A 14,609-nucleotide genomic window follows, 5' to 3' on the forward strand; every position below is an offset into this window, starting at 1 on the left:
CTGTAATTCCCTTGTAATTATGGATGTAATTCCCTGTAGTTTTTGTGGGGCTCATGGTTGGAAAGAAACCAAAGATGTTTTGATGTTATTGCAACTGCCAGTTCTAATCTCAAGCCCAGACGCCTGACTACTCTTTTTAGCTGGGTTAATCTTACCCCTGTATATAACCCAGATTCTTTTTGGAATTTATTAGCTCTTTAATCATGTGTTAGGCCTTTGGATTTGTCAGCTATTTAGACTTATGTTAGGTTTTTGTTATCTTTTTATGAGCTGATCTCTCACCCTCTTTTGTAACTATGCATCTACTTGATGCCTCTCTGATTTATAAAACACTTCATCAAAAAAAAGTTACGGATACCCGCAAGTCTTTGCGGCAGGTTTGATTTTTGTGATATAATAATAGAGTTCTTACCTTTAAAAAAAATAGGATTAAATATCATAGAAAGTGAACCACTAATGACTTCTTTTCAGGAGAGACATAGAGATCTTCTAAATCAAGATAGTCAAGCTACAATATATTAGAGAAACGGGTCATAGTTACAACTAAACTATGTGAAATGGTCTAGATATAACCTATGTTAATAGTTTGGGACAATCATGTCCCTGCCATAACAAAAATGGGTTATATTTCCCCCTACTTTCAAATAAACTACCAGAGAAAGTAATAAGAACAGGAAAAGTGGAAGGTCGTGTAGTTTCACCAAAAGGGTGGTTTAATGACCAAAGAAATTGAACTTTGCGACGCCAAAATGATTAGCTCAAAAGCTTTGAAACCCAGCATGGCTGCAGGCATCAGTTTGCCTATGAGGCGGAAAAGAAAGACCAAGAAATGGAACTTCTCGCAAAATCTCATAGACCCTTCTGAAGTGCCGTGCCAAACAACAGTTTTTTAGCTCGAGAGAAAACATACTTGACTGAACATCGACGCATGAAAACATCCAAATATTCATTGTGTATAAAACTGAGCAGACTGAGCAATAAGAATAAGAAAATAGGGAGTGTGTGTAACATCACGAAAAGGGCAGTTCGGTGAGGGGGGCAAGAAACTCTGGGCCAAGTCAAAATACGAATCAGCTAGAAAGCTTAGAAATCTTTCATGGCTGCAAGCATCAGTTAGCCTTATGAGACAGAGAAGAAACACCATGAAATTGAACCTTCTCTAAAATCTCATTGACCCACTTGATGTGCCATGCCAAGCAACAAATTTGAAGCGCAAGAGAGAACAATTTGATTGCCATTTTGAGTTATACTGGAGCACGTAATAAAAATAAGAGAAGAGTAAGGTCATCTGTAATTTCACCAAATGAGTTAAAAAAATGAACTTTGCAAATCCAAAACACGATTAGCTCAAAAGCTTTGAAATCTGTCGAAGCTGCAAGCATCAGTTACCCTTATGATACAGAGAAGGAACACCAAGAAATGGAAATTTCTTTTTGCAAAATCTCATAGACCCACCTGAGGTACCATGCGAAACAACAATTATTCAGCTTGAGAGAAAACAAGTTTTATTGAGCTTCCACGTTAGACAAAACCACAACATCCTCAAGGTTTATAAAACGGAGCAGAGTGAGTAATAAGAATAAGAAAAGAGGAAGGTCAGGTGTAATTTCACGAAAAGAATTGAGGAGGGAAAAAGAAACTGAACTTTGCCAAGTCAAAACACGAATCAGCGCAAAAGCTGTGGAATCTGTCATGGCTGCACGCATCAGTTAGCCTTATGTGACGTAGAAGATACACCATGAAATGCAACATTCTCCTAAATCTCATAAGCCAAACTGAGGTGCCATGCCAATCAACAGATTTTCAGCTGAAGAGAGAACATGTTTCATTGCTTTCTCAAGTTATACCAGAGAGAGTAATAAGAACAAGAAAAGTGGAAAGTCATGTAATTTCACCAAAAGGGTGGTTTAGTGACAAAAAAATTGAACGCACAACACCAAAACACGATTAGCTCAAAAGCTTTCAAACCCAACATGGCTGCAAGCATCAGATTGACAATGAGACAGAGAAGAAAGACCAAGAAATTGAACTTTTCCCAAAATCTCATAGACCCTTCTGAAGTGCTGTGCCAAGCAACAGTTATTTAGCTCGGGAGAAAACATGTTTGATTAAACATGGACAGATAAAAACCTCCAACTCTTCATTTTGTATAAAACGAAGCAGAGTGAGTAATAAGAATAACAAAAACATAAGAAAACAGGAAGGCCATGTGTAATTTCACCAAAAGGCGGTTCGGTTAGAAAGAAAATGAACTTTGCAAAGTCAAAACCACGACTAGCTCAAAAGCTTTGAAATCTGTCGTGGTTGCACGCATCAGTTAGCCTAATGATGTAGAGAAGAAACACCACGAAATGGAATTTATTTTCCAAAATCTCATAGACCCACCTGAGGTACCGTGCCATGCAACAGTTTCTCAGCTTGAGAGAAAACAACTTTTAATGAACTTCCACGTTAGACAAAACCTCCACATCCGCATGGTTTATAAAACGAAGCAGAGTGAGTAATAAGAATAAGAAAAGAGGAAGGTCAGCTGTAATTTCACGAAAAGGATGGTATGTTGAGGGGACAAAAAGAAACTGAACTTTGCCAAGTCAAAACACGAATCAGCTCAGAACCTCAGAAAATCTACCATGGCTGCAACCCTCAGTTAGCCTTATGAGACAGAGAAGAAACACCATGAAATGGAACTTTCTCCAAAATCTGACAGACCTACTTAAGGTGCTATGCCATGCAATAGTTTTTCAGCTCAAGAGAGAACATGTTTGATTGCCATTTTGAGATGTACCGGAGAGAGTAATAAAAATAGGAAAGTGGTAGGTGGTGTGTAATTTCACCAAAAAGGGGTTCGGTGAGAAAGAAAATGCACTTTGCAAAGACAAAATACGATTAACTCAAAAGCTTTGAAATCTGTCGTGGCTGCAAGCATCAATTAGCCTTATGATGCAGAGAAAAAACAACCAGAAATGGAAATTTATTTTCCAAAATCTCATAGACCCACCTGAGGTGCCGTGCCAAGCAACAGTTTTTAAGCTTGAGAGAAAACGAGTTTTATTAAACTTCCACATTAGACAAAACTTCCACATCCTAATGGGTTATAATGGAGCTGAGTGGGTAATAAGAATGAGAAAAGAGGAAGGTCAGGTGTAATTAAACGAGTAGGATGGTTTGTTGAGGGGGGGGGGAAGAAACTGAACTTTGCCAAGTCAAAATACGAATAAGCTCAAAAGCTTTGGAATCTGTCATGGCTGCACGCATCAGTTAGACTTATGTAACGGAGAAGATACACCATGTAATGCAACATTCTCCTAAATCTCATAAGCCCACTTGAGGTGCCATGCCAAGCAACAGATTTTCAGCTCAAGAGAGAACATGTTTGATAGCTTCCTCAAGTTATACAACAACAACAACAACAAAGTCGTGCAGTTTCACCAAAAGGGTGGTTTAGTGACCAAAAAATTTGAACTTTACAACACCAAAACAAGATTAGCTCAAAAGCTTTCAAACCCAACATAGCTGCAAGAATCAGATTGCCTATGAGACTGAGAAGAAAGACCAAGAAATTGAACTTGTCCCAAAATCTCATAGACCCATTTGAAGTGCCGTGCCAAGCAACAGTTTTTTAGCTCGTGAGAAAACATGTTTAATTCAACATGGACAGATGAAAACCTCCAAATCTTAATTTTGTATAAAACGGAGCAGAGTGAGTAATAAGAATAAGAAAGGAGGAAATACATGTGTAATATAACGAATAGGGTGGTTCGGTGAGGGGGGGAAGAAACTGAAATTTGCCAAGTCAAAACACGAATCAGTACAGAAGCTTAGAAATCTGCCATGGCTGCAACCCTCAGTTAACCTTATGAGACAGACAAGAAACACCATGAAATGGAACTTTTTTGCAAAATCTAACAGACCGACTTGAGGTGCCATGCCATGCAACAGTTTTCCAGCTCAAGAGAGAACATGTTTGATTGCCATTTTGAGTTATACCAGAGAGAGTAATAAAATTAAGAAAAGTGGAAGGTCATTTGTAATTTCACCAAAAGGGTGTTCGTTGAGAAAGAAAATGAACTTTGAAAACACAAAACACGATAAGCTCAAAAGCATTGAAATCTGTCGTGGCTGCAAGCATCAGTTAGCCTTATGATACAGAGAAGAAACACCAAAAAATGGAAATTTATTTTCCAAAATCTCATTAGACCCACTGAGGTGCCGTGCCAAGCAACAGATTTTCAGCTTGAGAGAAACTTCCACGTTAGACAAAACCTCCACTTCCTCATGGTTTATAAAACAGAGCAGAGTGAGAAATAAGAATAAGAAAAGAGAAAGGTCAGGTGTAATTTCACGAAATGGATGGTTTGTTAAAGGGGGGAAAAGAAATTGAACTTTGCCAAGTCAAAACACGAATCAGCTCAAAAGCTTGGGAATCTGTCATGGATGCACGCATCAGCTAGCCTTATGTGACGTAGAAGATACAACATGAAATGCAACATTCTCCTAAATCTCATACGCCCACTTGAGGTGCCATGCCAATCAACAGATTTTCAGCTCAGGAGAGAAACAAGTTTGATCTTTTTCTTAAGTTATACCAGAGAGAACAACAAGACCAAGAAAAGTGGAAGGTCGAGTAGTTTCACAAAAAGAGTGGTTTGGTGACAAAAAAATTGAACTGCGCAACACCAAAACACGATTAGCTCAAAAGCTTTCAAACCCAACATGGCTGCAAGCATCAGATTGCCTATGATACTGAGAAGAAAGAACAAGAAATTGAACTTTTCCCAAAATCTCATAGACCCTTCTGAAGTGCCATGCCAAGCAACAGTCATTTAGCTCGAGAGAAAACATGTTTGATTGAACAGGGACAAATGAAAAACTCTGAATTTTCATTTTGTATAAAACGGAGCAGTGAGTAATAAGAATAAGAAAGGAGCAAATGAATGTGTAAAATCACGAATACGAGGGGAAAAGAAACTAAACTTTGCCAAGTCAAAACACGAATCAGCTCAGAAGCTTAGAAATCATCCATGGCTGCAAACTTCAGTTAGCCTTATGAGACAGAGAAGAAACACCATGAAATGGAACTTTCTTCAGAATCTAACAGACCGACTTGAGGTACCAGACTGCCAGGCCATGCAACATTTTTTCAGCTCAAGAGAGAACATGTTTGATTGCCCTTTTTAGATACACCAGAGAGAGTAATAAAAATAAGAAGAGTGGAAGGCCGTGTGTAATTTCACCAAAACGGGGTTCGATTAGAAAGAAAATGAACATTGCAAAGACAAAAACACAATTAGCTCAAAAGCTTTGAAATCTGCGGTGGCTGCAAGCATCAGTTAGCCTTATGATGCAGAGAAGAAACACCAATAAATGGAAATATATTTTCCGAAATCTCATAGACCCACCTGAGGTGCCATGCCAAACAACAGTTTTTCAGCTTGAGAGAAAACAAGTTTATTGAACTTCCACGTAAGATGAAAGCTCCACATTCTCATAATTTATAAAACGGAGCAGAGTGAATAATAAAAATAAGAAAAGAGGAAGGTCAGGTGTAATTTCACGAAAAGGATGGCATGTTAAGGGGGCAAAAAGAAAAGGTCAAAACACGAATCAGCTCAAAAGCTTTGGAATCTGTCATGGCTGCACGCATCAGCTAGCCTTATGTGTCGGAGAAGATACACCATCAAATGCAACACTTCTCCTAAATCTCATAAGCCCACCTGAGGTGCCATGCCAAGCAACAAATTTTCAGCTCAAGAGAGAACATGTTTGATAGCTTTCTCAAGTTATACCAGTCACCAGAGAGAGCAACAAGAACAAGAAAAGTGGAAAGTCGCGCAGTTTCACCAAAAGGGTGGTTTAATTACAAAAAAAATGAACTTTGCAACACCAAAACACGATTATCTCAAACGCTTTCAAACCCAACATGGCTGCAAGCATCAGATTGCCTATGAGACTGAGAAGAAAGACCAAGAAATTGAACTTGTCCCAAAATTTCATAGACCCTTCAGAAGTGCCGTGCCAAGCAACAGTTTTTTAGCTCAAGAGAAAACATGTTTGATTGAACATTGAAAGATAAAAACATCCAAATCTTCATTATGTATAAAACGGAGCAGAGTGAGTAATAAGAATAAGAAAGAAACAAGTGCAAGTGTACTATCACGAATAGGGTGGTTTGTTGAGGGGGGGAAAAGAAACAGAAATTTGCCAAGTCAAAACACGAATAAGCTCAGAAGCTTAGAAATCTTCCATGGCAGCAACCCTCAGTTAGCCTTATGAGACAGAGAAGCCATGAAATGCAACTTTCTCCAAAATCTAACAGATCAACTTGAGGTTCCATGCCATGCAACAGTTTTTCAGCTCAAGAGAGAACATGTTTGATTGCCATTTTGAGTTATACAAGAGAGAGCAATAAAAATAAGAAAAGTGGAAGGTCGTGTGTAATTTCACCAAAACAGGGTTCGGTGAGAAAAAAATGAACTTTGCAAAGACAAACACACGATTAGCTCAAAAGCTTTGAAATCTGTCGTGGCTGCAAGCATCAGTTAGCATTATGATACAGAGAAGAAACACAAAAAAATGGAAATTTATTTTCCAAAATCTCATAGACCCACCTGCCGTGCCAAGCAACAGTTTTTCAGCTTGAGAGAAAACAAGCTTTAATGAACTTCCACGTTAGACAAAACCTCCACATCCTCATGGTTTATAAAATGGAGCAGAGTAAGTAATAAGAATAAGAAAAGAGGAAGGTCGGGTGTAATTTCACGAAAAGGATGGTTTATTGGAGGGGGGGGGGAACTGAACTATGCCAAGTCAAAACACGAATAAGCTCAAAAGCTTTGGAATCTGTTATGGCTGCACGCATCAGTTAGCCTTATGTGATGGAGAAGATACACCATCAAATGCAACATTCTCCTAAATCTCATAAGCCCACCTGAGGTGCCATGACAATCTACAGATTTTCAGCTCAGGAGAGAACATGTTTGATTGCTTTCTTAAGTTATACCAGAAAGAGTAAAAAGAACATGACAAGTGGAAGGTCGAGAAGCTTCACCGGAAGGGTGGTTTAGTGACCAAAAAAACTGAACTTCGCAACACCAAAACACGATTAGCTCAAAAGCTTTCAAACCCAACATGGCTGCAAGCATCAGATTGCCTATGAGACTGAGAAGAAAGACCAAAAATTGAACTTTTCCCAAAATCTCATAGACCCTTCTGAAGTGCCATGCCAATCAACTGTTTTTTAGCTCGAGAGAAAACATGTTTGATTGAAGTTGAACATGGACAGATAAAAACCTCTGAATCTTCATTTTGTATAAAACGGAGCAGAGTGAGTAATAAGAATAAGAAAGGAGGAAATGCATGCGTAATTTCACAAATAGGGTTGTTCGGTGAGGGGGGGAAAGAAACTGAACTTTGCAAAGTCAAAACACGAATCAGCTCAGAAGCTTAGAAATCAACCATGGCTACAACCCTCAGTTAGCCTTATGAGAGAGAGAAGAAACACCATGAAATGGAAATTTCTTCAAAATATAACAGACCGACTTGAGGTGCCAGACTGCCAGGCCATGCAACAGTTTTCCAGCTCAAGAGAGAACATGGTTGATTGCCATTTTTAGTTATACCAGAGAGAGTAATAAAAATAAGAAAAGTGGAAGGCCGTGTGCAATTTCACCAAAAGAGGGTTCGGTTAGAAAGAAAATGAACTTTGCAAAGACAAAAACACGATTAGCTCAAAAGCTTTGAAATCTGTCGTGGCTGCAAGCATCAGTTAGCCTTATGATACAGAGAAGAAACACCAAGAAATGGAAATTTATTTTCCGAAATCTCATAGACCCACCTGAGCTGCCGTGCCAAGCAACAGTTTTTAAGCTTGAGAGAAAACGAGTTTTATTAAACTTCAACGTTAGACAAAACATCCACATCCTAATGGTTTATAACGGAGCAGAGTGAGTAAAAAGAATAAGAAAAGAGGAAGGCCAGGTGTAATTTCACGAAAAGGATGGTTAGTTGAGGGGGGAGAAAAGAAACTGAACTTTGCCAAGTCAAAATACGAATTAGCTCAAAAGCTTTGGAATCTGTCATGGCTGCACACATCAGTTAAACTTATGTAATGGAGAAGATACACCATGAAATGCAACATTCTCCTAAATCTCATAAGCCCACCTGAGGTGGCATGACAAGCAACAGATTTTCAGCTCAAGAGAGAACACGTTTGATAGCTTTCTCAAGTTATACCAGTCACCAGAGAGAGCAACAAGAACAAGAAAAGTGGAAGATCGCGCAGTTTCACCAAAAGGGTGGTTTAGTTACAAAAAAATTGAACTTTGCAACACCAAAACACGATTAACTCAAAAGCTTTCAAACCCAACATGGCTGCAAGCATCAGATTGCCTATGAGACTGAGAAAAAAGACCAAGAAATTGAACTTCTCCCAAAATCTCATAGACCCTTCTGAAGTGACGTGCCAAGCATCAGTTTTTTAGCTCGAGAGAAAACATGTTTGATTGAACATGGACAGATGAAAACCTCCGAAACTTCATTTTTTATAAAACGGAGCAGAGTGAGTAATAAGAATAAGAAATGAGGAAATGCATGCGTAATATCACGAATAGGGTGGTTCGGTGAGGAGGGAAAAGAAACTGAACTTTGCCAAGTGAAAACACGAATCAGCTCAGAAGCTTAGAGAATCTGCCTGGGAGGCAACCCTCAGTTAGCCTTATGAGACAGAGAATAAACAACATGAAATGGAACTTTCTCCAAAATCTAACAGGACCGACTTGAGGTGCCATGCCATGCAACAGTTTTTCAGCTCAAGAGAGAACATGTTTAATTGCCATTTTAATTTGTACCAGAGAGTGGTAAAAATAAGAAAAGTGGAAGGTCGTGTGTAATTTTACCAAAAGGGGGTTCGGTGAGAAAGAAAATGAACTTTGCAAAGACAAAACGCGATTAGCTCAAAAGCTTTGAAATCTGTCGTGGCTGCAAGCATCAGTTAGCCTTATGAGACAGAGAAGATACACCAAGAAATGGAACTTCCTCCAAAATCTCATAGAACCACCTGAGGTGTCATGCCAAGCAACAGTTTTCAGTTCAAGAGAATACATGTTTTATTCAACTTCCACACAAGACAAAACCTTTACATCCTCAATGTGTATAAAACTGACCAGAGAGACAAATTAAGAATAAGAAAAGAGATAGGTCATGTATTATTTCACCAAAAGGGTTTTGTTGTGATAAATAAAAAAGGGAGGTCAAGATGCACATCTTGACGGTATTGTTGCCCTTTACCATAACCATGGCCAGCAATGACAATGGTGGAAGTGAAGGATTGGTAGGTTGAATGGAGGTCGGGTAAAAAGTGAAGGAGGTGGTAAAAGGGGTGGATTTAAGCCACGCATTAGAAATGTGGCAATTGATGTGCTAATTAGTTTGATGAGATACTAATTACTCTTTAACCATTTTTAGTTAGTCAATAAGTCCATATATGAAACGGTAAGAACATGATGACCCAATTGTTAACAGAGGACATATCTAGTCACTTCAGGTATTTCTGGGGCAAATTTGGTCAATTTTGCAATATACAAGAAAGCTATGTTCATTAAAGAAGAAAAAAGTGAACAAACCTTCATCAGCTAAAGCCAAAGACTTCTCCTCGTGCCACTTTTCTTGAGGCAAAAGCTCAACTGCCACTATATCACCATCAAAAGCCCTATTCATGTTTGCACGCCCATATATAATTATCTCATCACCAATGCTTTCACTTCCAACATATGCTTCAAATGGATTAAAACGGTTAACACGAAGTTTCCCCTGGTGAAGCAGTCCCCGAAGCAAGCCAGAAGTAATTTCTGACATGGGCTTATGCTATAGAAAACATGAACAACAGGTGTAGTTTAGGAGTTCATAGCCTTAAAAGCAGCATCCAAAAATATCCCTTAAATAAACTGTATTAAGCAGTGAAAAATACCTCATTATAAATGACTTTTCGCTTTGAAGGTCTCAAATCCTCAACATCATCCATATTTACATCTTCGGAAGGAGGCTGTACTATTAGGTCAAGCAATTCCGGCTGACCAAGTGACTTTACATAACACTCAACTGAGATCAATGGAAGTAGGTTGGCTAAGATTGCTGAAGATAAATTTAACTAAGCAGTAACTAAAGAAAACAGCTCTATACACGGTCACGACTATAGAGAACTTTCATGAACATTAACAGAAGCCTCCCAGTGGTCAAATCAATACACCACAGTATCATACTACTCAATGATTGTCATCAGACAACAAGAAGAGAGCTTTACCTGTCTCTGCAGAAATTCCCTCTTCAATTGCCTTCTTCTTGTTCTCTCTATCATTCGTAATTAGCAAGACACTTACTGCACTGCCAAGATGATCCTGATACCATTTAGCTGCGACCCTAATAGCTGAACCACCAAAAATTTTTGAAGTTTGTCAATCTACTGGTGATTACCAACAAAAGCATTCAGCTTCATTAAGAATAGATTTGAAGGCATAGATGTATAAACCTATTAGAGATAGACGACCGTGGTTCTTGATTATACTGCCACTAATCATGTTAACCTTTCCTGTTCCGCTTCTTGTCTACTAAACTTAATATAACTCAGCTTACTTAGAGTTTTGCACTCATATAAGAGATATTGAAGCCTTTCTAGAGAACAATAATATATGTATTATTTTATACTGGATAGGTGGAATAAAAATACTTGTAATGTTATACTTGGACAAACAACAAAAAGACAAAAAGTTTCCCTAAATGTTAATTCAAAGGTTCTCATTCTGACATTGTCTAGAATACTCCACCAAAACAAAACCTGAAGAATGAAGTACTTCACTCCTCAGTGCACCTAAGAACCCAATGCATCATCAGCGTGGGTCCATGGGAGAAATAGACAAGGTTACCTTCACTTTTCTAGCGATTGATTTTCCCCAAATTTAGTAAAATTATAAAGTCCTAACTATTCAATCACATTAAGAAACTGAAAAGGAATAAAGTCAAGCATTCTATTTTTCACTTTGTATTGCCATTGATAATGGGAAATATCCAATTTGCTCCTCTGAATTAAAAAAGTCCAAATCCAATTTCAATACGTTTAAAATCTGTTTGGCTTCTCTTTTATTTTTAAATTTTTTTGATGGAAAAGATGAGACAGTATCGCAGGAGCAAAACTTCTTCATAAGTTAAGATTCTGAATCAGATACTCTACACCTACACTGCTGCTCAAAATCTAGGGATATAATGGTAACATTACCATTTTCAAAAAAAAAAGGGATATAATTGTAGACAAAATCATAACATTTTATAATATTTTTGATAAAGTAACAAACACATTTTACATTACATATCGCATATCCAACTTTAACACAATGAACACAATGTTCAACAAAATTACAACCCTTGTATAGACTCGATCCAATTGACCCCTAAGTAACTAGATTATAGTGCAATACATTCTTCCAAACTGAAACAGAAACTAATCATTGCAGCTTCACTATTTAAAATAGTGTGTAGATATAGAACAGAGGCAGATTTCCTAGCCCAGTTCTCATCAAACATGCTAGTATAAATACACAGTTATCTTTTTCTCACTGATCACATACATAAATATTAACTCTAATGCACTTTTTTAGCATAACCTCTATTCACGTCTTTTTTTGAAACTGTATGACCTCTATGCACATAATAAACATGAAACGTATGTATGACCTTTAATCATCTAACATAAGCACACACCCTAGGACTTAGAGAAATTAGAATGGAAGGGCCCAGAAAACTAGTGGATGGATAACACAGATATGCATAGCACAAAATGTTCAAGAAAAGCAATGATTTACAACTTCAATAGCTACTACACAAAGGTGAACAGACAAACCTCTATCATTCCGATCATTGGGGCTTTCACCAGCCATGGCCTTCACATAAGTATCCCTGAAAAATGCCCATAAGAAGGAATTTTTAATCAGATTTCAGCATTGGCTGTAACCAGTAGTGGTGTATCATATAAGTGGATCAGTCAAAGGGCACACACAGGTTGTTGTTTATTTATCACTCAAGCTCAGCCATGAAATCCTCAATTATAGAAGTAGATGCTATTTTACTTATCCAAAAAATAGAGATGCCATTTGTAGCAATCAGCAAAACTGCACGAGGGAGATGCTAACATCAAGACAAGTGAGAAAATGAAGTTTGCCTACTCCACTTGCATCTGCCTTTTAAGCGGAAAAGATGACAGATTTTAAAAATAGACTGATATAGTTTCAAGTTGTGTCTGGGTTGCCAACAATATTGTCACAGCAATGTGATGCTTGGGGGTGAGAAAAACAGAACTAATAAGTAGGAAACTGTGTTGCAACGTAATTTTAGACCTCCCGAGTTAAGTATTTGGGATTATAATCATGCCACATAAAGTTATAGAGGATAGCAAATGATTGTAGAGACATAGTCGAAGTGGTTGAAAGTAGAAGAAAAAGGAACTCAGTAAGGTACTTATTCATGCTTATCCGACGCCATTTCTCTCATTATTGTCTATCACTGAAGGATTTCGGAGAACAAATACATAATCCCACCACCTTTTCCGGCCTAAATCTGCCCCAACTAATAACTTCCTATGGTAACAGTCCACACTACCATCTGAAAATATATAAGGATATACTACATTTTTTTCTTTCTTATCAAAAGATATTATACTAAATTATCTTTTTGTGTCATTACTGATGCAAGGAAAGGAGGATTCTACTGATAAGTTTTCAGCAAGTGCAACACTCTCTTCATATAGGACTAGTCCTGGACATACAATTACATGGACCACTAAAGTAATTGGTTTTTCGAGCTGGAAGTGATAAACTATATACTCTATCCTACCTCTTTTTCTCATTGTGTTTTTCAAATTCAATAATCTACTCCCTCTATGCCAAAGAAGAAAATGATACATTGTGGTTTAAGTGGATCAAATGACAAATATTACTAAACATTGACCAAATCCTAACATTCAAACTCAACAGTTCCTGCACCCCTGCCCTCTCCCCAGAATGATGCAATTAGTTGCTAAGCAGAAGGAAAAGCAATATTTTGAGAATGAATAAATGACTAAGCAACATGAATAAATTTTTCGCAATAAGCAGTGGTTGCTTTTGATCAAAAGGCAAGTGAAATTTATAGAAGAACATACTTGTGATTTTCGTTAGAGAAGACAAAGAACTTCCTTAAAGAATTGCTACACAGAGCCCTGAGTCTGTTATAAACCGCAATATTCTTGTTCTTGACCTCCGACAACACCACTGATAGCACTACCACATTATCAATAGCTGTATTCTCCAGCAAATCAATCTAACACAATCCAAGATTTCAAGAAAACAATAAACCCAACAGAACAATAAAAAATTTAGTTGACACGAATTATATCAAAGTATATGCACCTGATTGAGAACAACGTTTGTGTCAAGAACAAGAATAGTGGAATGTGAGTCGCTTAAACATGAAGTTGAAACTTTACAACCATTCTTGCAATATGGGGCTCCGCAGTAAATATCATCTCGTAAATAGTGTTCCCTAACTTCCTGAAAACCAATTTTAAAAAAAAAAACTCAAATTAGAACCCTAAACAGAAAAGAAAAAAAGAAACAAATACTGAAACAGCAGCCCAATTTGTAAACCTTAATTATTCTGCCTTGTCTGGTTTGGCGCGAGAATGCTTTGTTCTTCAGCATATTGCGATTCTTCTTCTTGGGGTTTATGGTTTAAGGTTCTTGGTCTCTAGGACTGAACTGCTGTCGTTCGTTCGTTCAAACCACGGATGAAAAAGGCGGCTCTCTCTCCTTGATTTTCTTGAATTTGGGCTTTTCTTGAAGCATCGGTTTTTATTAAGGCTTTAATAGTAAACGGAAAAGGTCAAAATTACCTATAATATTTAAAATACGGAAAAGGGTCAAAATTACTCCTTAATTATGAAAAATAGTTTATTTATGTCCTTTGTTCTAATTTAGGGTCAATAATACCCCTATCGTTATACTTTGGGCCAAATATGCCCTTGAGTTTGAATCTGTTTTTTTATCTATTTTTTAAAATCAGTTTATTTTATTTTATTTTAAATTTGTTTTTAAAATCTGTTTTTTATATGTTTTTTAAATCCATTTTTTAATCTATTTTTAAATCTGCTTTTTAAATTATTTTTTAAAAAAATCTGTGAATGCAAATTTATTTTAAAAACAAATTTAAAATAAAATAAAATAAACATATTGTAAAAAATACATAAAAAAAACAGATTTAAAAATTTTTATTTTAAATTTTTTTAAAAAATCTGTTTTTATATGTTTTTTAAATCCATTTTTAATCTATTTTTAAAAATTTGCTATTTAAATATATATTTTTTAAAATCTGTGAATGCAAATTTATTTTAAAAACAAATTTAAAATAAAATAAAATAAACATATTGTAAAAAATACATAAAAAAACAGATTTTAAAAAAATAAATTAAAAATCAGATTTAAAAATAGATAAAAAAACGAAATAGATTTTTTTTAAAAAAAAAATATTTAAAAAAAATGGTTTTATAAACAAATTTTAAAAAAATTAAAAAAACACATTTAAAAGGAGAA

The 14,609-nt window shown here is 36.6% G+C and overlaps 1 protein-coding gene across 1 annotated transcript in view; it reads right to left on the reverse strand.

Annotated features, from left to right (window-relative positions):
• LOC129874601 (exosome complex exonuclease RRP44 homolog A) overlaps positions 1 to 13,875 on the reverse strand; it is a 34,350-nt gene extending 20,475 nt beyond the window's left edge. Inside the window, exons 1-7 of the mRNA XM_055949907.1 lie at positions 13,668 to 13,875; positions 13,431 to 13,571; positions 13,184 to 13,341; positions 11,888 to 11,943; positions 10,298 to 10,420; positions 9,965 to 10,095; positions 9,621 to 9,861 (exon numbers count right to left, since the gene is read on the reverse strand). Coding sequence (XP_055805882.1) covers positions 9,621 to 9,861; positions 9,965 to 10,095; positions 10,298 to 10,420; positions 11,888 to 11,943; positions 13,184 to 13,341; positions 13,431 to 13,571; positions 13,668 to 13,721 — 904 coding nt within the window. The 5' untranslated portion in view covers positions 13,722 to 13,875. The remainder of the gene's footprint in view (positions 1 to 9,620; positions 9,862 to 9,964; positions 10,096 to 10,297; positions 10,421 to 11,887; positions 11,944 to 13,183; positions 13,342 to 13,430; positions 13,572 to 13,667) is intronic.
• Between the last annotated feature and the right edge of the window lie 734 nt (positions 13,876 to 14,609).

This window comes from Solanum dulcamara, chromosome 11, assembly GCF_947179165.1.
Source record: "Solanum dulcamara chromosome 11, daSolDulc1.2, whole genome shotgun sequence".
In the NCBI taxonomy this organism is placed as follows: Eukaryota; Viridiplantae; Streptophyta; class Magnoliopsida; order Solanales; family Solanaceae; genus Solanum; species Solanum dulcamara.